Raw genomic sequence first — 24,258 nt, forward strand, 5'->3', positions numbered from 1 at the left:
AAAAGATAGATTGTCAAAATATTTTTTGATGGTCTTTAATTTCCATAGTGCAAAAAAGCACCTTGTGTGAAGAAATATTTTCTCTGATTTGCATGCTCCCTAATCCTAGTATTTTTTGGAAAGCGTAAACATTTACCCAGTCAATATCGGGGTAGTTGAAATCACCCATTATTATTGTGTTTAGCAACTCAGTTTAGAATGGACTAGGAAGGGCTTGACAGGAACTACAGTTATTTGAAGCATGAGGACGGTGCTGGGCAGACTCTTCAGTCTGTATCCCACAAACAAAGAGATGGTTTGGATAGGCTGGATTGAGCTTTGATGGCATTTCCAGTAGTTGGTACCTAAGGACTGTACTGGGCAGACTATGGTTAAAGGCCCAGAAATAACTAAGAAAAAGACTAATGTAATTATGAGTTTATAATAGTAATATAGTGACATAGTAAATGATGTCAGATAAAGACCTGAACGGTCCATCCAGTCTGCCCATTAGTAATACTCATTTTTAAAATACATGATTTGATTAACTTGTCTCTTCTTTGATACTTCTGAGCCGTAGACTGTAAAGTCTGGTATTGTCTTAGATTCCAAATGCTGAAGATGCCGTCCAAGCTCACTTCAGCCTATCCTACCATCCCATTGTTTGCAGGATATCTACCATAAAGTCTGGCCAGCAACATCTTCATGTTACATATTAATGGAGTTCACATTGATGCCCACTCCAGTCCATCCTACACCGAATCACCATATATGGTACACAGACCATGAAGGACTGTCCAATACCAGCCTTAGCTCCATTTTCTAATTAGAGATCCTCTATTTTTATCCCACACCTTTTTGAATTCCATCACCGTTTTCCTTTCCACCACTTCCCTCTGGAGGGCATTCTAGGCATCTACCACCCTCTCTGTGAAGAAGAATTTCCTAACATTGCTCCTAAGTCTTCCTCCCTGTAACCTCAGATTATGCCCTCTAGTTTTACCATTTTTTCTTCTCTGGAAAAGATTTAGTTCTATATTAATGCCTTTCAAGTATTTAAATGTCTGTATCATATCTCCCCTGTACCTCCTCTCCTCCAGAGTATACAAATTTAGGTCTTCTAGTCTCTTCTCATACTTCTTTTGGTTCAAACCTTTTATCATTTTCGTCACCTTCCTCTGGACTGCTTCAAGTCTTTTTTTATCCTTCGCCAGATACGGCCTCCAAAATGAACCCAGTACTCCAAGTGCGGCCTCACCAACGATATATACAGGGGCATCAACACCTCCCTTCTTCTGCTGGTTACTCCTCTTTCTATACAGCCTAGCATCCTTCTGGAAACAGCCACCGCCTTATCACACTGTTTAGATGCCTTTAGATCCTCAGACACAATCACCTCAAGGTCCCTCTCTCCATCTGTGCTTACCAGCCTCTCAACGCCCAGCACATATGGTTCCCACGGGTTTCTACCCCCCAAATGCATCACTCTGCACTTCTTCGCATTGAATTTTAGTTGCCAGATGCTAGACCATTCTTCTAACTTTTGCAGATCCTTTTTCATGTTTTCCACTCCCTCCAGTGTGTCCACTCTGTTACAAATCTTGGTATCATCCACAAAAAGGCTAACCTTACCTTCTAACCCTTCAGCAATGTTGCTCACAAAAATATTGAACAGAATCGGTCCCAGTACCAATCCTTGAGGCACTCCACTACTCACCTGACCCTCTTCTGAGCGAATTCCATTTACCACTACCCTCTGGCATCAGTCCGTCAACCAGTTTCTAATCCAGTTCACTACTTTGGGCCCTGACTTCAGCCCATAGAGTTTAAACGCCTCCTATGAGGAACCATGTGAAAGGCTTTGCTGAAATCTAAGTAAATTATATCTAGTGCACATCCTTGATCCAATTCTCTAGTCAACCAGTCAAAGAATTCAATCAGATTCATTTGGCATGATTTGCCTTTAGTAAACCCATGTTGCCTCAGATCTTGTAAACCATTAGATTCTAAGAATCTCACTATCCTTTCTTTCAGCAACGTTTCCATTATTTTTCCAGTAACTGAAGTGAGGCTTACCGGCCTGTAGTTTACCACTTCATCTCTGCGACCACTTTTGTGAAGAGGGACCACATCTGCTCTTCTCTAGTCCCGTAGAACATAAGAACATAAGAAATGCCTGCACCAGATCAGACCCGGGGTCCATCCAATCCGGTGGTCCGCACACGCGGAGGCTCAGCCAGGCGTACCTGGGCGAATACCTTAATCATTTGTATCCCTCAATGTGTCCCGCAAGAAGATGTGCATCCAATTTTACCTTAAATCCTAAAATGGTGGTTTCCTCCACCACATCTTCTGTGAGAGAGTTCCAGGCGTTCACCACCCGCTGTGCGAAGCAGAACTTTCTGACATTTGTCATGGCCGTGACCCCTCTCAGCTTCAGTCCATGACCTCTTGTCCGAGTCACATTTGACAAAGTGAATAACGCTGTTTCTTGCTCTCCATCCTTTCCCCTTGTCAGTGAGCGAGCTTGCTCCATTTTGTCGATTCCTTTTAATATTTTAAAAGTCTCTATTAGATCCCCTCTCAGTCTTCTCTTCTCAAGGGTGAATAATCCCAGATTTCTGAGGCGTTCTTGGTAGCTCAAGTTCTCCATACCTTTTACTAGCTTCGTCGCTCGCCTCTGCACCCTCTCCAGCAGTGTTATATCCTTCTTCAGGTATGGAGACCAGTGTTGGACACAGTATTCCAAGTGTGGTCTGACCATTGTTCTATAAAGCGGCATTATGACCTCTTTCGATCTACTTGTGATTCCCTTCTTTATCATGCCCAACATCCTGTTAGCCTTCTTTGCCGCCGTCGCACACTCAGCCGACGGCTTCAGATTCCTGTCTATCAGTACCCCCAGGTCCTTTTCCTGTTCACTCTTCCCCAATGTTATACCTAGCAGTTTATACTCATGCTCCTTGTTTTTCCTGCCCAGGTGCTTCACTTTGCATTTTTCTACATTAAAACTCATCTGCCAATTTTCTGCCCATCTCTCAAGTTGGTTCAAATCTCTCTGGAGTTCCTCGTTATCTTTTTGTGATCTGATTGCCCTGCAAAGCTTTGTGTCATCTGCAAACTTGGTGATGAGACTGGTCATTTCTTCTTCCAAGTCATTTACGAAGATATTGAATAAGAGAGGCCCAAGAACCGAGCCCTGAGGCACGCCGCTAGTTACTTGCTTCCAGTCCGAGTACTCCCCATTTATGCCTACTCTTTGTTTTCTGTACTCCAGCCAATTTCCTATCCATCTTAGTATATCCCCTTCTATTCCATGACTTTGTAGTTTTCTGAGAAGTCTCTTGTGTGGTACTTTGTCAAACGCTTTCTGGAAGTCCAAGTATATTATGTCCACTGGTCCTCTCCCATCTCTAAAGATTTATTGAATAAATCTTTAAGAGGACCCGTTAGAAGCTCTCAGAGCTAAACTAAACTAAACCTTAAGTTTATATACCGCGTCATCTCCACAATATCCTAGGATGAATCTCGTCCGGTCCCATAGCTTTGTCCACTTTAGTAACAAAGCTTCAAGCCAAACATTTTGTTTCTAGATGTTAGGAGAATAATGTATAGAAACCTTGAGAATTCAGTCCAGCTCCATAAGGCTTCTCGCTCATGAATATCAACTAGTTTTTTTCAATAACGCTATTACAAGTTTGCAAACATTTCTTGAGTCAGCTCTGAAATCACCTCTAAATTGCATGCACCCAACAACCTTTCTAGAACTTTCTAAATCAAGCTGTTACAAAATATTCCCTGGCCTTGGTGAGAGAAGGGTGAAAGATTAAGGAATTATTTGACAGAACAGCAGAAGGTCCAGCAGTGCTCCATGGTGATGTTGGGGTATTCAAACAACTGTGATTAAAAAACTTCACAGGGTTTTCTTTCTACTGATTTGAATATGACTTGAGGTCCAGAATATGGACTATTAACTGAATTTAATTTACCACAAGACAAATTAAAGACATATCTATGTTTCATCATTCTTATCTCCATTTATGCTGTACCCAAAAGCGTTTACTGGCAACATGAAAAGAACTGATAAGTTACAGTGCTCAAGAAGAATAAAGTTATTATTATTATTATTATGTATATCATTAATTCATTTTCTTTTTCAACTTGAGATATTGTATTCCTATAGGCTTTGTGGCTTTTAGCCATACAATCAGAGGCTAGAAAAACTGGGCCTCTTCTCCCTTTATATACCGCATAACAGCCAAAAAGGATCCATTAGGCAATGTAGGCCTTTAAAAGTCAAGTCTACATTAGTGGTGCCTATCTTTAACAGGAGCCTTGATTCTGTAATTTGTAGGCGGCTGCCGATTATAGCACCGTTTGCAGAATTCGCCCCTAAATCTATCAGCATGTCTTAATAAAAAGGACCCCATTGTGAGCATTAATAAAAAATATTCTTACCTCCATGATAAAGGCTCCTTCATCTAATGATCAAGAATTATGTCTTTATTAAAGGGAGGCTGTCATTTTCTCCCATTGTGAGCAAGCATGCAGGATGGGGGCTAAAATTAAAGTGACAGTTATTGTCCACAATTCAAATACGCAAGAGGCAAGTCACTTTCATTTGAAAGGAAGCTTTGGAACGAGAGGGCTTAGGATGAAGTTAAGAGGTGATAGGCTCAGGAGTAATCTAAAGAAATACTTTGTTACCGAAAGGGTGGTAGATGCGTGGAATAGTCTCCCGGTAGAGGTGGTGGAGGCAGATACTATGTCTGAACTCAAGAAAACGTGGGACAGACACGTGGAATCTCTTAAATAAAGGAAGAGCTAGTGGATGGGCAGGCTGGATGGGCCATCTGGCCTTTATCTGCCTTAATGCTTCTATATTTTATTATCCAGTTGACTTGTAAAGAAAAATGTATGGTTGGTTAATGGCTCCATTGATGGCAACAGAAAGGGTAATGTCTGTATTTGTTAAGTTGCTTTAAGAATAGGCTTTTTAAGCACTTTCTCACACGGACATGGGGGATGACGACAGCACAGTGGAAAGCCAAAATTGCCTCAGGTAACTACATGATAAAACCTACAGAAATACTGGTGTGTAGAAAATATTTATAATTTCCAAGTATAATCCGTGCCACCATTATTTCAGAATATGTGCAGGAGTATCGCAATCTGAGGACAAAGTTCTGTCATTTAATAGGGCAATCAGCCTTGTCAATATCTCAAAGTTGTGCAAATATGCCAACAATGCAGCTGCTAAAGTTCCTTCCACCAGCATCTCTTGTTCCAAGACTGTTTGTTTCTATGGTATATTAATGTTCACCATCCAGCGCTGTAATGCTGTCATGCCTCACACCACCTGTAAGCCCCTGTCATGCCCATCCAACTGCACCTTCAGTTTGTGAAGCTCTTCTATCTCCCGATTATGGCGTTCTGTTTTGTGCCTCACCAAAGAATGGTAAAAATGAATGGTGAAGACAACAAATATGAGGCCCACAGGCACCATAATAATGGTGGAAATTAATGCTGCTTGCCACCCAGCATGCCCACGTGCCTCTCGGGCTGAACTTGTCTCATTTCTCATGCGCACAGAATCTATTGGCAGGAATTTTATCCAGCACAGGAGCACAACCTCCGCCAGGAAGAGAAGGATTCCCAGTGCTGTAGAGAAGCCCCATGCCAGCTCAATATAGGGGTGCATCCGATCGTGGGGAGACTCGTTGACTGAGTTCAAGTTGTGAATGTTGCTCACAGCCTCCACATTAGGCAGTATGCATGTACTGATGAGAAGAGCAAAGAGATGGACGGCCACCAGCACTGTAGTACAAGCACTAAAAGCAATGAGCAGCAGTTGGGGGTACTTGTATTGCATCTCTAACTGTATCTCCACCATGGCAACCTGGGAAGGATATAAAATAGAACAACAGAGAGAAGAAATAATTAAAATATTTTCTGTGCTGGAAGACCGCCACCTACTGGCTCTACGGTAGAACAAAGAATTATAACAATGTCAGCGGAGGAAGACCAATATTGATTCCCCCAGTTTGCTATTTTACGATACCACTAGAAAGAAGATTTTCTCTGTTACAGCCCCTACATTGTGGAATTCTTTACCCACACATCTTCGAAAAGAAACACCTATGGACAAATGTAAAGTAAATATAAAGACCTTATTATTCGGTCTAGCCCCTAAATATATAACTGACCTTTTCTCTTTCTCAGCCAACACACTTGAACTTTGTTTCCCCTCCAGTTAGAGGATGTCAACTTAAAAGACATCATCAACACCTCTCACATCAGGCAGCACTATGGGGTAAAGATCTAGATCAATTGCTTACGCCTACTACATATGGGCCTAAAAACATATCTGTTCCTGAAGTATTTAGGCAGCTGACCTTTACAATTCTTACTCCCAAATAACTGTTAATCAAGAGCTGTTAATCACTAGCTCTTAATTCTGTTTATTCCAGTCAAGTTGTGCCATCTTTAATTATTGTAAACCGCATAGAACTTCACGGTCCTCGGTATATAAACTGCTATTATTATTATTTGACGCTTTTGATACGTAATCTTCAGACTTCAGAAAGAAGGAAGAGCATGTCCCCTTCCTATTATTTTTGACTTTTTGACTCTCCTATTACAGATTGTATTTCTCCATCTATCCCCCATGTTTCAATATGTCCCCCCCATCCAAAATTTCATCTGTTTATAACTTTGTGCACCGCTTAGACAACTTTTTAAGTGGTATATCAAATTTTAAATACTACTTGAAAAACTTGCTCATTTGTAACAGACTAATGTGCTGCTACAGATCCAGTTCCATCTCTGGTCCATGCCCCCCTATGTACAGTCATCTGGGTCCCACTGTCACTTTCCCCAGGGTATTTGACCTGTCTGTTAGTAACATAAAAGTTGCCATACCGGGACAGACCAAAGGTCCATCAAGCCCAGTATCCTGTTTCCAACAGTGGCCAACCCAGGTTCCAAGTACCTAGCTAGATCCCAAGTAGTAAAACAGATTTTATGCTGTTTATCCTAAGAATAAGCAGTGGGTTTCCGTAAGCCATCTCAATATTGGCCTATAGATTTCTCTTTTAGGATATTATCCAACCATTTTTTTTTTTTAAACCACGCTAAGCTAACGGATTTCACCACATTTTCTGGCAACAAATTCCAGAGTTTCATTACGCGTTGTGTGAAGAAATATTTTCTCCAGTTTGTTTAAAATCTACTACTTAGTAGCTTCTTCACATGCCCCTACTTCTAGTATTTTTGGAAAGAGTGAACAAGCAATTCACATCTACCCTTTCCACTCTATTATTTTATAGACCTCTATCAAATCCCCCCAAGCTGTCTCTTCTCCAAGCTGGAGACCTAGCCGCTTTAACCTTTCCTCATAGGTAAGTAATCCCATCCCTTTTATCATTTTCATCACCCTTCTCTGTACCTTTTCTAATTCTGCTATATCTTTTTTGAGATACAGCGACCAGAACTGTACATAATATTTGAGGTGCGGCCGTACCATAGAGCAATTTATTTCCTGATAATTTCTAGATCCTTTTCTTGGGCAATGACTCCTAAAATAGAACTCACATCAGGTAGCTATAGTTTGGGTTCTTCTTTCCCACATGCATCACTTTGCACTTGCTCACAAAGTGATGCATGTAGGAAAGAGGAACCCAAACTATAGCTACCTGATGCTGGGTTCCAGTGGAGCTGTAGGATTCATCCTCGGAGGATATTTCTCTTTCAGTCCTTTGCCTGAGTGAAGCATCTGCCATTTTTTCTCAGTGGAATTATAATGAGAGTTTCCTGTGATAGTGAAGGAATCTTTATTATTAACATGCACACAGTGTTTGAAAAGGAGATGCAGCAAAATTACTCACCTGTAGCAGATAGCAGGCCAGTAGTCACACATATGGTGATGTCAAATGAAAGAGCTTGGTGTGGACACTGCCTAGCATGCACAGGGTCTAGCTCAGTTCCCAGTGCTTTCACTGGCCCCCCAACACAGGCTCCTTCTCATTTTAGCCTCCTAATAGAAGACACTTTTCCCAAGTCGCGGGGTTAACCCAGCAATATTTCAGACAAAGCTCCTCTCCCTTCATCCCCTGTAACCTCCTCCTCCAGCTATACAGTTCGCTTGGTCCAGAAGCAGGGCCGGCGTTAGGGGGTAGCAAACAGGGCAGCTACCCTGGTCCGGACATCTGTCCCCCTTCCCCTCACCTTTGTGGTCACCTTTTCCAAACCAGAGTTTCCTTTAACAGCGAGGCCTCAATGCAACAGCCATTTTCAGAAGTGGCGCGCTACTGCCGGGCCCGAAGCTTTCCTTCTGATGCAATTCGCCCAGGCAGAAACAGGAAGTTGCATCAGATAACAGCTTCGAGCCGGGCAGCCGCGTGCCACTTTTGAAAACGGCCATTGCGCTGAGGCCCCGCTGATAAAGGAAACTGTAATTTGGAAAGGCGGCCGCGAAGGTGCGGGAAAAGGGAAGAGGTTTATTATGTTCTCTCAGGTGCGTGTGGGAAAGCAGCAGCGGTAGTGACAGAGCAGGATACTGATGGAATTGGGGTGAGGGGAGAAAGAGGGGGGCAGGATACTCAATGGAATTGAGGTAGAAAGAGATGGGGCAGATGGTGGAAGTGGAGAAGAGGGCAGGCATTGGATGTCAGTGGGGGAGGGAGAGCAGATGCTGAATGGAAGTGGAAGAAGGGGGCAGGAGTGGATAAAAAAAGCAAAAGAGGATAGAGTTAGTGAAATACTGGAGGAGGTGAAGGAAAGGGGTGGCAAGCCATAGGTAGACACAGTGAAAAGAGGAAAATAGAGGACTGGATAGTAAGAAAGGATTTAATCTAGACGGAGGCAGAAAATAAATTGAGAAGGAAGACCAGGGAAGAAAAGGAAAGAGACAGAGATACCAGATCTGAAGGGAGGAAATGAGAAGAGAGAGACACTAAAAACCACAGGTGGGGGAGGAGATAGAGATGCCAGACCATGGGAGGTACGGAGGGAAGAAGATGGATGCCAGACCAGTTTGGGGAGGGGGGGGCTGAGATGGGAGAGGGAGGCAGACAAAATCTGGAAGGAGCATGGAAATAGAGCAGATGCCATACAGAAGAGGCAGAGAGAGGGCAGATAATGGATGAAAGGAAGACAATGACGATATGAGGAAAGCAGAAACTAAACAATGAAAGATAGGAAAAAAATCTCTCTTTATTTGTTTGTATTTTTTGCTTTAGGATAGGGGAGTCAAAGTCCCTCCTCGAGGGCTGCAATCCAGTTAGGTTTTCAGGATTTCCACAATGAATATGCAAGAGATCTATTTGTATGCACTGCTTTCACTGTATGCTAATAGATCTCATGCACATTCATTGGGGAAATCCTGAAAACCCGACTAGATTGTGGCCCTCAAGGAGGGACTTTGACACCCCTGATTTAGGATAAAGTATTATTGTAGCTGTGTTGGTAAACATTTATAAACAGAAATGGAAATAAGGTGATCCTTTTATTGGACTAATTTTAAAGCATTTTTGACTAGCTTTCAGAGACCAAGGGGTCCTTTTATCAAGCCGCACTAGCGGGGTTAGCGTGGCGGACATTTCATCATGCGCTAACCCCCGCGGCCAGCTAAAAAACTAACGCCTGCTCAATGCAGGCGTTAGCGGTTAGTGCAGCAGGCGGTTTAACGCGCGTTAAACCCCTACCGCAGCTTGATAAAAGGACCCCCAAATCCCCCTTGTTCAGGTCAGGACAGGATACTGTAACAGCAGTATACTGACCTGAGGAAAGAGATTTTGACCTCTGAAAGCTAATTGAAAAATGTATTAGTCCAATAAAATAGTATTATCTTATCTTCCTTTTTTAATTATTTGTTAATTTGTAATGTGATTTGTTATTTCTTTTCTCAAATATATATCTGCTGTCTTTATATTTTGTACCATATTAGGGCAAAAATCCAAAACAGAACTGCAGAACATGTACAAGGTGCAGGAATGTATTCAATTAAAAGACATAAAAAACATGTATAACATCAATAAAATAAAAATATTTAATAAAATATGGGAGCCATTAGCATTGTTTTGTAATGAATAAACACCATTTTTAACATAATTTATTAATAGAAGGGAAGGGGGGGGGATTGTATAATTAAAGGAAAGGGTAAAAGGAAAACAGAAGGTTAAATGAATTAAGAAGAATAGTATTGTAAGGGAGGGTGGGTGAGGGGTTTATATATATATACAATTGTTATTATCTTTTTGAGCCTATGTATTACTTTTTATTGTACACTTGTTGAATGATTAAAAAGGAATAAAGAATTACAAAAATTAAATTAAATTAAAAAATAATTATTCCAAGGGCTGGTTCTTGTTGTAAGGCGTGCTGGACCTGACACGGTCCGTGTTTCAAAAAATACTTCTTCCTCAGGGGTGCAGGATGTTCAATACAATAATTTTCAATAACCAAATAGGATGGAAATAATTATGCAAAAATACAAAGAAATCAGGCGAGGAGCTTTCCTGAACGCAATGTTGCACTGATAAACACTGAGTGCTAGGTGAGATGGGAGTGTTTCTCAGTGCAGCATTGCGTTCAGGAAGCTTCTTGCCTGATTTCTTTGTATTTTTGCATAATTATTTCCATCCTATTTGGTTCTTGAAAATTCTTATATTGAACATCCTGCATCCCTGAGGAAGAAGTGTTTTTCAAAACACAGACCGTGTCGGGTCCAGCACGCCTTACAACAAAAACCAGCCCTTGGAATAATTATTTTTATTTTCATTTTTATTATTTTTATTGATGTTAATATACATGTTTTTTATGTCTTTTATTTTAATAAATTCCTGCACCTTATACATATTCTCCAGTTCTGTTTTAGTTTTTTGCATTGCATTTTTTACTGCAGTACTTGTTGGTTTCTTTTTGCTTTTTATAATATTAGGGGACATGTATCACTGTTTTTGTGGTGTTGCATTGTTTGCAGAGTCCGGCTTTTTGGTGGTTTAGTTTAACTTTTGTCTACATATTTTTATTTTTAGTTTGTGATTACTTATTCCATATTGGGCGAGGGTGTTTCTGTGTTCTGTGTGTACGAAAGACATGTTTTTTTGTTAGCATTGATTGTGCAGGGTTAATCTGTTCTAATCTGTTTTGGGTTTGTTTTACATTGTGTGTATTGATGTTCTAGTGCTCGCTGCAGTGTGTAAGATGCTGCCTTTTCCTAGGTACACTCATGTGCGACTTGTGGATTATTACCAAAAATCATGTTCTTTATAGAGAGGAGGGGATGTTAAAAATGATCGTCCCTGGGTGTCATATATGCTAGGTATGCCACTGGTGGAATATGTTAGCTTTGGGATACGTGCATCACAGATTTCTGTATTGTGTCCAATGGCTTACCTGACAACTGATGGGGGAGTGAGGATGGGCAGTGGCCCTGAACCCAAAGTGGGTGGGCACTAAATTTTCTTCCTACCATGCCTCCTTCCCAAATGCAAAATATAAATACAGGCAGTCCCCGGGTTAAGAATGAGTTACGTTTTTAAAGCTGTTCTTAAGTCGGATTTGTATGTAACTCAGAACTTTTAGATTTTAAATTTCTTGCTGCTTACCTCTGCTCCCAGATGACAAAAGGGCCAACTGTCCCTCTAAGGTACAGCATGTACAACCACACACTGTTCTTAATATGGCCATTCATCTTTCCTGAACCTGCTAAAGTGTAGGAGTCTATGCCACTGGAAATACTGCTCCATGAAATCAAGTGAAGCCGCAACCACGTTCTTAAGTACGAGTCATACAAGTCAGGCATCTGTAACTCGGGGACTGCCTGTACCTAAGTTGGTGGCTTTCCCAAAGCCCTGCCAGCTGAAAATCTTTTCCTCCAGTCTGGCAGCTCAGAGACACTGCTGCTAGCTGCAGAGCTTGGGAGATTTCTGGCTGCCAGACTGGAGGAGGTGGTCTTCAACTGGCAGGGTTTGGGGATCTCCATCATCCAGAGCAAGGGAGGTGGCTAAATTTTGGTGGACCTGGGCCTTGTGTATTCAGTACAGAAAGAATGTGCATATCTGATTTGATTCCTCCAGTATTTTAATACTTGCTGAGTTTAATTTCTTGGGGTTCCCAGTTCAATTTCTATTTGTGGTCTCTTGTTCTGTATTTGGTAAAGGTCAGTCTGTGTTTTGTGTGTGCAGAAGTCAGTTAAAGTTGTTTCATGTGTGGTATTAATGGAAGGTAGGGATATCATGGGGAGGTTTCAGAGAGGAGAAGGGATCAGGGGCCCCCTCCTTAATTTCTGCCCTGGGCCTCAGCGTGTCTAAAACCGGCCCTGTCCAGAAGTAATAGCACTTTTGCAGAAAACCTCACTAGTTCATCAAATATATTTCCCACAAACAAAGTCTTAGCTTCTCAGGCCAGATTTTCCTTGCATTACTCTGGTTTCTCCAAGTCCCCTTGCATTCTTCAGTTACTTTCCTCTGGCCTGTGATGATGGTGCAGCGATGAGGGATTTAGATTTGTTAGGAACTGGGCAACCTTCTGGGAAAGGGGGAGCTTGTTCTGAAAGGATTGACTCCATCTTAATTGGGATGGACCCAGGCTGCTGGTGCTAACGTTTAAAAAGGAGATAGAGCAGGTTTTAAGCTGAGATGAGTTTATTTGATATTTATTGGTAATCAATATATAAAAATAATTTACACATAAAAAATTAATTGATAAGTTCCCAGGTGAGCATTATGATGCTAGCAATCAATCTCTTATTTCATAAATTGCTTCTCAAAAGTTCTTCTTCTGTCAAATCTCTCAAATACATGTGAATAAATAGTTAATTCTGTGTAAAACTAATCTCTGTAATGCTACGCCTCCACCAATTTGATCCACCCTATCACTTCAATATAATCTGTACCCTGCCATCATAGTGTACCATTATATCCATATTTTCATCTAGTATATTCTAATTCTCCCATCCATTTCTTAGGCTTCTGGCATTTGCATAGTCATTTCAGTGTTTTTCATTCCTATTTCCAACTTGCTCAGCAGTTAACATAGATAATTTGCAGTTTTTAAAATCTGTCTGCTCTGTACTTAAGGACACTAGGACCCCTTGGCCTACCATGGTTTCTATTGCAACCCTGTTGTTGGGTTGTCCTATCTTTCCTGTTCTGGTGATTTCTTTTAAAGTTACCTTGTTCTGAACCATGGCCTTCCCCTAGTTTCTAGTTCCACCCTGATTAAGGTGGAGCCCATATTTGCATAATAGACTCTCCCTTCCCCAGAATGTTACCCAGTTCCTAACAAATCTAAAACCCTCCTCCCTGCACCATTGCCTCATCTACATATTGAGACACCGGAGCTCTGCCTGTCTCTTGGATCTTGTGCGTGGAACAGGCAACACTTCTGAAAATGCTACCCTGGAGGCTCTGGATTTTAGCTTGTTTCCTGAGCCTAAATTTTGCTTCCAGAACATTTCCCTATGTCATTTGTACCCACATGTACCAAGACAACAGGCTGTTCCTCAGCACTGTTTAAAATCTTATCAAGATGACACATGAGGTCCACTGCCTTTGCACCAGGCAGACAAGTGACCAAGAGATCCTTATGTCCATCAGCCACCCAAATATCTATATGCCTAACGATTGACTCTTCCACTACAATGGCCATTTTAATGCTTCCCTTATGGGCAGAACCCCCTGGAGATATATCCTCGGTGCGAAAGGAGATTGCATCTTATAGTGGGCAGGTCCTGGCTGCAGGATTACTTCCTACTTTACCAGGGTGATGCTCTCCTTTGAGAAGACCTCCCTCACAGGCGGCATAGGGGCTGCCAGACTGGAGGTGGGATTTTTCTACAACATCCTTGAAGGTCTCCTCTATGTACTTCTCTGTCTCCTTCAGCTCCTTTAAGACTGCTACTCTAGTTTCAAGAGATCGTGCCTATTTCCTGAGTGCTAGGAGCTCTTTGGACTGAGTCTCACTAACTGGAAGATAATCAAATATGTGAAACTCAGTTTAAAAGACTGGATAGCCCCTATCTCACTGCTGGACTGCTGTTTGCATCTTAATATGGGTAATTTCATTGTTAAGTTGCTAAGATTGTTAGTTATATGGTAGGCTTTGGTAATATTTAGATTTGATTAGTAATAGTAGAAGCAGAAGTAATTCCCCTCTAAGTATCTGATAGACTTTATTTCTACTGTACTTGCTAGCAGTGTTCCCGCTAAGGTGCGCTGGCCTGCGCGCGCGCACAAAATATTACATCGCAGCGCAAAGTTTCTCTTCACAGCGCACACACGCGTCGCAAAGGTAAGGGGAGGTAAGGTAAGGGGACGCATTGGGGGGATTGCACTTCCCCACAATTGCCATGCTTCGGTTCCTCTTCATCCTTCCTTCCTCCCCCCCCCCCCCCCCGCGGGACCCTGCGGCACCATCAACTCTTACTCCCTCTAATGTCGGCCCTGCAGCTCCAGACTTCCTCGCACCTTCTCCCCTCCCCCTTTGGATCGCTATTATTTTAAATGTTATAGCCGCGGAGCTGTATCCATCAGTGGAGATGTCTAACCTCGGCCTGCCCCGGAACTCTTACTGCAACAGTGACTTCCTGTTCCTGCCTAGACGGGCGGCTGCTGCAGTAAGAGTTCCGGGGCAGGCCGAGGTTAGACATCTCCACTGATGGATACAGCTCCGCGGCTATAACATTTAAAATAATAGCGATCCAAAGGGGGAGGGGAGAAGGTGCGAGGAAGTCTGGAGCTGCAGGGCCGACATTAGAGGGAGTAAGAGTTGATGGTGCCGCAGGGTCCCGCGGGGGGGGGGGGGGAGGAAGGAAGGAAGAAGAGGAACCGAAGCATGGCAATTGTGGGGAAGTGCAGAGCTGCAGGGAAGAGTGTTGCGGTACCCAGCTGGAGGGAGAAGGAAGATGAGGGAGGGAATTAAAGGAGATGCCAGGGCTTGGAGCATAGGAGGAAGGTATGCCAGTCTAAGGGAAAAGGAAGGGGGAGATGTGAGAGCATGGAGGGGGAACGAAAGATGGAAGAAAAGGAAAGGAGAGAGATGCCAGAGAATCAGGGAAGGGGAGATACCAGACTATGAGGAGAGGTGTGGGAGAGGGAAGGCGAGGAGAGAGATGCCAGACCAATGGGGTGAAAGGAGAGATGGAAGGGGGAGGCATACAGTTTCTGGAAGGGGCATAGAAGGAGAGAAGATGCCATATAGGGGAAGAGAGACGGCAGACAGTGAATGGAAGGAAGAGAGTTACAAGAAGATGAGGAAAGGAGAAACCACAGAAGACAAAGGTAGAAAAAAATTTCTATTTATTTATTGCTTTAGGAGACATGTGTCACTGTTTCTGTGAAGCATTGTATGCAGAGTCCAGCTTCTTGCTGGTTCAATTTAACCTTTGTCTATGTATTTTTATTTTATCCCCCCTTTTACAAAACTGTGAAGCGTTTTTAGCACCAGCCTTGGTGGTAGCAGCTCTGATGCTCAGAATTTTATGAGCATCAGAGCTGTTACCTCCGTAGCTAAAATCCACACTACAGTTTTGTAAAAGAGGGAGGGGTTAGTTTGTGATTACATATTCCTTACTAGGCGAAGGTGTTTTCTGTGTTCTGTGTGTTCGAAAGACATGGTTTTCTGTTAGGATTGACGGTGTAGGATTGATCTGTGCTGGTCTGGCTTGTTTAGTTTTACAATGGGTGTATTGATGTACTGCTCACTGCAATATGTAAGATGCTGCCTTTTCCTAGGTACTCATGTGTGACGTGTGGTTTGTTACTAAAAATCATGTTTTTCTTACAGATGGGGGGGGGGTGCCAAAAAATGATGGGCCCCGGATGTTACATATGCTAGGTACGCCACTGTATGTAAAGATACCAGAAAGCTGGCGTAGCAAAAACTTCTAAGTTTTGAGTATTTAACCCTCCCACAATCTCACGGGCACTCGTTTCAAGTTTATTGAGATTTTGATTTAAACGCAATATCAAATATTTTCAATGCGTATAACAAAAATAAATTTGGGGAAATAAATAAAACCATTTGAACCAGTGTTCCCGCTAAGCTGCGCTGGCGTGCGCTGGCGCACAAAATATTACATCGCAGCGCACACGTTTCTCGTCACAGCGCACGATCGGAAGAGGCGTACGGCAGATGGCAGGGCGGCGAGAGGAGAATCGGGCGAGTTGGCTCATAACTTGCTGGCGCCCGATATTTTTGGCTCACGGTGAAAAAAGTTTGCTCACAACACCCGCCCGCTTAGAGGGAACACTGCTTGCTAGTAGAGATGCCCTATTTATGTTTATAGCCTTCTAATTGGTTCAAGGACCTATAAACAAGAGATCAGGCCAGGGGTGGGAAGGAATTAAAGTCTGAACTGAGGCTGTGCTTTATACTGATACTAGAGCAACTTTAAAATAGCCCCTTTAAATGCTAGCCTATGAACTGTAACAGAGACTTTCTAAGCTAAGAAAAAACTATCCCTTAAAGCTTAAAATAAAATAAGGTCCCTGTGCTTACATATTGAACTTAAGTCTTTCTTTCTCCAAGTTTGCAAGCAATTTCCCAGCAAAGGGAAGACCTCTCTGTCTCTGGAAGTCCTCTCACATCACCTCAATTTCCTGTGCTCTTCTTTCATCAGCCGACTAAGTCAAAAACACAAATGGAGGAAAAATGTATACACTCCTTCTGGAGAGAAAGCGTGAAAAGATCAAATCAAAATAATAAACAATACGCTAACATCAAAAAGTGAAAATATTTTAACTAATATACTTGATTTTTACAAAGAAAAGTAGTCCTTTAAAGCTCTTGAGAGACTGGCACCCTGTATGTAAGACTTGTGTCTTATTATTCTTTTCCATTTCCCAGGAAGGGAGCCCCGGGCGAAGAAAGCAGCCGCGAGGAGGGAAGCTGAGCGAGAGGCGGCTTTTGCAGCAGGAGAGCGGGTGAGAGGAGGCAGGCGAAGGAGAAGGAAGGGGACGGTGCGAGCGGGTAGCGGCGAGAGTTAGCTCCGCCCACCCGCACCGCGTCACCACCGACGTCAGCGCCCGGACTCCCCCCTTAATAGGAAGGGAGCCAACGGCGCGCCTTAGCGAGAGCGCCTTTGCGAAGGAGCCTTGCGAGGGAGACAGAAACACCAAGAAATCACCTTCTTTTCTCTTTTCTCTCTGCAGGAGCACACCAGCACTTTACGAGAGCGATGGAGGACCCAGGATCCCAGAGGTACTTTCCGGTATACTGCACAGAGTGCAATATGTACGACTACCTCCCTTTGGGAAGGCGGGAGTACATATGCAGTCGGTGTCAGGAACTGGAAAGCCTGAGGATGGAGATCGGCAGATTGAGGGTCAGGGTCCAGGAACTGGAGGGACTGGAGGGACTGTGCACCACAGAGGAGACGAGCTGGTCTACCCAGAACACAGACGGAGCAGGCCCCATTGTGGACCAGGTGAGGGACCTTGAGAGATTCATCGAGGAGGCCTATAGGAAGGTGGAGGAACGAGATCAGCAGCAGCACAGACGGATGTCGGCAGACGAGACCCAGGATCCACAAGGCGACACCGGGGAAGGACCTAGCGGAGAAACCACGCAAGAGGAGGAGTCCGCGTCTCACCGGGACCCCAAATGAGAGACACCACACTACATCGAGGACACGGACCTGAGGCAGAGGAGGTTGCTGAGGAAAGGGAAGTCTGCTATTGTGGTGGGAGACTCGATCTTGAGAGAGGTAGACAGTCACGTAGCTGGAGGAAGGGAGGACCGGCTAGTGACTTGTCTCCCAGGGGCCAAGACACGAGACATCACTGACAGGATTGAGAGGATCCTGGACGGAGCAGAGACAGAGGAGACTTCGGTAATAATCCACGTCGGAACGAATGATGTGAGCCGGAGGAACTTCAGCATGGCCATACTGACTGACCAGTTCAGGGTCCTGGGACGAAAGCTGAAGCGGAGCACACGGAGGATAGCATTCTCGGAGATCCTGCCTGTACCGAGAGCAGATGCAAAGAGGCAGGCAGACCTCCAAGCTGTGAATGCATGGTTGAGGAGATGGTGCCAGGAGGAGGGCTTCCACTTTGTGAGGAACTGGACGTCCTTTTGGGGAAAGAACAAGCTCTACCGGCGGGATGGCCTGCACCTAAGCACAGCGGGAACTAGACTACTGGCAGCCAATGTGAGGAAGGCGATCGAGATGGCTTTAAACTGAGGAAAGGGGGAAATCCGACAGCTGATCTGATGTTGACGCTTCGGACAACAGTATCCAGAACAGATGCTGAACGGGCTGACTGCAAGGAGGAAGCAGAGGGACCGGAAGATCTTAGAATTAGACAGCGAGGGAAACATCAGGTAAAGGGAGCTTGCTGGGAGAAAACTAATGGGCATGGATACACAGGGGGACTGGGTGGCACGAAGGCGAAAGCCGAGGGTAATATAGAGGTACCACAAGGCGAGGGGGATCAAACAGAGGCTCAAGGGATGATAGCCCAGGAGGGGGCCGGTAGGGCTGGAAAACCCAGAGGAAAAGCGGGGAAGTGGGGTGGCGGGGATGTGGAGAAGCTGAAAGCTAAGAGGGTAAAGGCTGAGGGCAAAGCAGAAGCACAGGGAACGGAAAAACTGCCCGAAATCCAAGAGCAAGTGGCCCAGGTAAATGCAGAGGTGGAAGAAAAACGACGGAACCTGAGGTGCTTATACACAAACGCAAGAAGCCTCATGGCCAAGATGGGTGAACTAGAAGTCGTGGCCAAGGGGGAGGACCTGGATATAATTGGAATTGTAGAAACCTGGTGGACAGAGGAAAATCAATGGGATGTGGTGCTGCCGGGGTACAAGCTCTACAGGAGGGACAGGACCCACAAGAAGGGAGGAGGCATAGCACTATATATAAAGGACTCTATCCACTCAGTCGGGATGGATATGGCAACAAAGGCAGAGGGGCTGGAATCGCTATGGATCAAATTACCCGGAAACAAGGGTGCGGGCATAAAACTGGGGCTGTACTATCGACCACCTGGTACGCCAGAAGGAGTCGGACACGACTTGGAAGCAGAATTGAGACAGGAATGCAGGAATGGAAGTGTAACAGTGATGGGGGATTTCAACTATCCGGGAATAGACTGGAGTACGGGTCACTCCAACTGCACTAGGGAGACAGGATTTGTAGAAACTGTGAAGGACTGCTTCATGGAGCAACTAGTCAAAGAACCGACGCGAGGGGGTACTACTCTTGACCTCATCCTAAACGGATTAGGGGGGCCTGCTAGAGGGATAGAAGTGGGAGGACCACTAGGCAACAGTGATCACAACACGATCAGATTCACATTAGAAAGAGAGACACCCAAAGTAAGGAGGACCGCAACAACTGCACTGAATTTCAAGAAAGGGAACTATGTTGCTATGAGGGAAATGGTGGGGAGGAAGCTCAGAAACATCTTTAGGATGGAGACTGTGGGAAGCGCCTGGACCCTATTCAAGGACGCCCTGCAGGAAGCACAGAGAATGTACGTCCCCAGTTTCAGGAAAGGCTGCAAGAACAAGCGATCAAAGGACCCGGTTTGGATGTCAACAGAAGTAAAGAGGGCGATAAAGGACAAAAAGGTATCCTTCCGGAGATGGAAAAAGGACCCAACGGAGGAAAATCACCAGGCGCACAGGAAATGCCAAAAGGAATGCCACCGGGAGGTTAGAAAAGCAAAAGGGGAATATGAAGAGGGGCTGGCCAGAGAGGCGAAAAACTTCAAGGCATTCTTCAGTTAGGTTAAGGGGAAGCGACCAGCGAGAGAGGAGGTGGGGCCGTTGGACGATGGGGATAGGAAGGGAGTGATTAAGGAGGATAAAGAGGTAGGTGAGAGGTTGAACATGTTCTTCTCGTCGGTTTTCACGAGCAAAGACACATCTAATATACCGGACTCAGAGGAGCTCATGAGTGGGGAACAGGCCGAAAAATTGGATCACATAGAGGTAAGTAAGGAGGATGGTCCTCAAACAGATAGACAGGCTAAAATGCGGCAAATCACCAGGCCCGGACGGGATCCACCCAAGGGTTCTGAAGGAACTAAGACAAGAAATAGCAGGCACAATCCAGCATGTTTGCAACCTATCCTTGAAAACTGGTGAGGTACCAGAGGACTGGAAATTGGCGAATGTCACACCTATCTTCAAGAAGGGATCGAGGGGTGACTCCGGGAACTACAGGCCGGTGAGCCTGACTTCAATTATAGGGAAGATGGTGGAAGCTATGATCAAGGACGGCATTTGCGAGCACATCGAGAAGAATGACCTATTGAGAACAAGCCAGCACGGATTCTGTAAGGGAAGGTCATGCCTAACGAACCTTCTGTACTTCTTTGAGGGAATAAGCAGTCGGGTGGACAATGGGGAACCCATAGACATCATTTACCTCGATTTTCAAAAGGCTTTCGACAAGGTGCCACATGAAAGGCTGCTTAAGAAGCTGTGGAACCACGGGGTGGGAGGGGATGTGCACAGATGGATCAAGCACTGGTTGTCGGGCAGACTGCAGAGAGTCGGAGTAAAGGGTCAATATTCTGACTGGCGGGGAGTCACAAGCGGTGTGCCACAGGGGTCGGTGCTGGGGCCGTTACTCTTTAACATATTTATCAATGACCTTGAAAAGGAGGCAAAGTGCGAGGTTATAAAATTTGCAGACGATACCAAACTGTGCGGCAGAGTTAGGACCAGGGAGGAGTGTGAGGACCTACAGAGAGACCTGGACAAGCTGGAAGACTGGGCAAACAAATGGCAAATGCGCTTTAACGTGGACAAATGCAAGGTCATGCATATAGGGAAAAAGAACCCGTTGTTCAACTACAAATTGGGGGGGGTATTGTTGGGAGACAGCAGACTTGAGAGAGACTTGGGTGTGCTGGTGGATGCATCACTGAAGCCATCTGCACAGTGCGCAGCAGCCTCGAAAAAAGCCAACAGGATGCTTGGCATCATAAAGAAGGGCATAACAACCAGAACACAGGAAGTCATCACGCCATTGTATCGAGCGATGGTGCGTCCACATCTGGAATACTGCGTTCAGTATTGGTCGCCGCACCTCAAGAAGGACATGGCGGTACTTGAGAGAGTCCAAAGGAGAGCAACGAAAATGGTAAAAGGGCTGGAACACTGCCCATACGACGAGAGGTTGGATAGGCTGGGGCTCTTCTCTCTGGAGAAAAGGAGGCTCAGGGGAGATATGATAGAGACCTTCAAGATCATGAGGGGCATAGAGAGGGTGGATAGGGACAGATTCTTCAGACTGAAGGGGACAGCAAATACGAGGGGGCATTCGGAGAAACTGAAGGGAGATAGGTTCAAAACAAACGCAAGGAAGTTTTTTTTCACCCAAAGGGTCGTGGACACTTGGAATGCGCTACCGGAGGAAGTGATCAGGCAGAGTACGGTACAGGGATTGGACGGATTCCTGAAGGATAAAGGGATCATGGGATACTGAGGGAGGAGCTGGGATGTAACACAAGTATAGAAAGCTAACCAGGTAATGAGTATAGAAACCAAACCAGGTTGTGCATGTGCAAGACCGGAGGGTTAGGACTTCGATAGGAAGACAGGACTTAAATGAGAAACCAAGGTGGCAAGGGAGCCCCTTCTGGTGATACAGACAGGTCGTGACCTGTTTGGGCCGCCGCGGGAGCGGACTGCTGGGCAGGATGGACCTATGGTCTGACCCAGCGGAGGCACTGCTTATGTTCTTATGTTCTTCCTAATGAAGATTTGAAACGTGGCACGTTGAGGCCAAAGAATTATAACCAAAGATAATTTTTTTTCCACTTTATTTCATTACAGTACATTGAAAAGTACCATCTGTTGTTAATTGGAAAGTACTGCAACAATTGGGTGGTGAGGTTTTTGGGGGAATTAGTTCCCCTTTTCCCTCCATGTCTCTGAACATTACCTTCCTTTGTAAAAATCAAGTTTATTAGTTAAAATAGTTTCACTTTTTGATGTTAGTGTGTTGTTTATTATTTTGTTTTCCTCTTTCATCAGCCAACAGGTGTCATACTGATAAAAATATGTGACTCTCTTCCCCTCAGGGAATGTAAGTGTTAATTTAGCAGTACTGTCTGCAAGAGTCTAAGTGCAAGCCTCCCAGGTAGTAGTGTAGATTTGGACCATTTAAACCATTAAAATGTTAGTATTTACCATGGCAAACCCAGAGAGCAAAGCTGATGTGCGACTGGAAGCTTTAAGCTTTGCCCTGCTGAGGTAGAGTTTCCTCCAGGAGAGAGCTTGGACAGAGTGATGATTGGAAGTAACCAGTTCTAAGTAGCTGCGCCTCACCCAGTCTCTATAATCCATTCCCTTGTTTCCACGCTCAGAGCAGACAGGCGTAGTAGAACCAATAGGGACATTCAGCTCACCACTCATGATGAACACTAGACAACCAGGAAAGGACACAAGACAGAGCAGATAAAAGAGCAGTGTTAAAGCGTCAGCATCCTAAGAACATAAGAATTGCCATACTGGAACAAAGGTCCTTCAACCCCAGTATCCTGTTTCCAACCCAGGTCCCAAGTACCTAGCTAGATCCCATGCAGCAAAACAGATTTTGTGCTGCTTATCCTAGGAATAAGCAATGGATTTCCCCAAGCCGTGTCAGGAAATTAGCCAAACCTTTTTAAAACCCTGCTAAGCTAACTGATTTCACAACATTCTCCCTCATTTTAAAAAGTTAAAAAATAAAAACAAGAACCCAAGAAGTTCAATTTACAAAAAAATTAAAAACTTATTTTTAGTGATCTTCAAAACAGTTCTGGTTCTAACTGGAAAGCCTTTCATGTTCCAGAGATGACTTGTATAAGATGATGAGTAATTTTCTTGTGGCCATGAAAGCTGTAGCTAGCACTTGGCACTCTAAAACTAAATTTAAAATCTTTTTATTATAAATATATTTTTTAAATTGTTGAGTTTCTGCTTGATCACCAGTGCCAGATTGGAAATTTTCTCCCCAGATGTTGTAGGTCCCTCCAGATCACCCTTACCCAGATCCTACACACCACAGTTGCCTTCACTTGAACTCTGCCCGTTGCTAGGCACTTCCATACTCTTGCAGTTTAACTTCAGCATGGGGCCTATCTGATGATATGTACATTCACAGTCTTGTTTTGGCCCTGAGTCTTCTTTCCTCCTGAGCATCCTACTACTAAGAGGAAGGAGACGGGGTGGAACCACTCCAGGATCTCTGACACACGTTTATTTATTTATTTAAAACACTTGTAGCCCGCATATCCAGCATCTATGCGGATGACAGCAATACATACATAATTAAAACCAAACTCAACAGACCACAAACAAATAAGGGCAAATAACTGCTAAAATTACACGCTGCCTAGGAAGCCAGAAGTACATCTCAACAAAACCCCTTTCTAATATATGCTAAGCCGTCCCAAAATCCCCCCAAATCTCCTATACCCACATGTCTACCACCCCAATAGCCCTTTTGGCTGGAGGTGACACCTATATGGCAGTATAGTAGGATTTTGGTGGGCTCACACTTTCCACCATGAATGTAGTGGTAAGTGTGGCTTATGGGCCTGGGTCTTCCTCTCTATGACTCACTAGCCCACTCACCAGGCTCTGACGCTCTACTAGGATTTCCCATTGTAGGCTCTGCTGTTCTAGATTCAGATTTATGGTGTGTGGGAGGGGGTCAGTGACCACTGAGGGAATGTGTGTAGGTAATTATTTAAACCCTCCAGTGCTCATCTGGTCAATTTTGGTACCTTTTTGGCACTTAGATGCTTTTAAAACAGGTCTAATTTATAACATCTAAGCTCTGTCTGGGACGTCTTGGGAAAGGTTCAATTATTACCGCAAAACATCCATGTCTAATCTCGCCCAAATCCCACCCAGAACACATCTCCAATACACCCCCCCCCCTTTAGTTTTGGATGCACAGCGGCTAGGATGACATTCAGAAAGACAGTTTTGAAAATCAGCATTTGGACGTTTTCACATGAAAAGTTTCAAGTTTCAGGTTTATTTAATTCTTTGATTTACTCGCATATTCCAAATCCAATGCGATTTACATAAGTTAAAAGTTGGGTTAAAATAAAAGACAAACAAACATAACAATTAATATTAATTACAATAATACATTTAGGGAAAGGAGGCCGATAACAATTGGCTTAAGTACAATTCTAAAAAAAAAAAAAAAAAAGAGAGAGAAATAATAATAAAAAAAGGAAGGTCTAGTGACACAAAAGGTAGGGGAACAAATCCCTGCTTAATTTTAACTAGATCGTCTTCCTAGTCTATTGTAACTTAGAA

General features: G+C 44.1%; 1 protein-coding gene across 1 annotated transcript; it reads right to left on the reverse strand.

Moving 5' to 3' along the window:
* Positions 1–5,329: 5,329 nt before the first annotated feature.
* Positions 5,330–22,356, reverse strand: ORAI2 (ORAI calcium release-activated calcium modulator 2). Its single transcript, XM_033921183.1, has 2 exons — positions 22,132–22,356; positions 5,330–5,878 (listed from the first exon to the last, which is right to left on the reverse strand). Exons 1-2 carry the CDS (start codon positions 22,354–22,356, stop codon positions 5,330–5,332), a joined length of 774 nt encoding a protein of 257 aa, XP_033777074.1.
* Between the last annotated feature and the right edge of the window lie 1,902 nt (positions 22,357–24,258).

Source organism: Geotrypetes seraphini, chromosome 15 (genome assembly GCF_902459505.1).
Source record: "Geotrypetes seraphini chromosome 15, aGeoSer1.1, whole genome shotgun sequence".
NCBI classification, from domain to species: domain Eukaryota; kingdom Metazoa; phylum Chordata; class Amphibia; order Gymnophiona; family Dermophiidae; genus Geotrypetes; species Geotrypetes seraphini.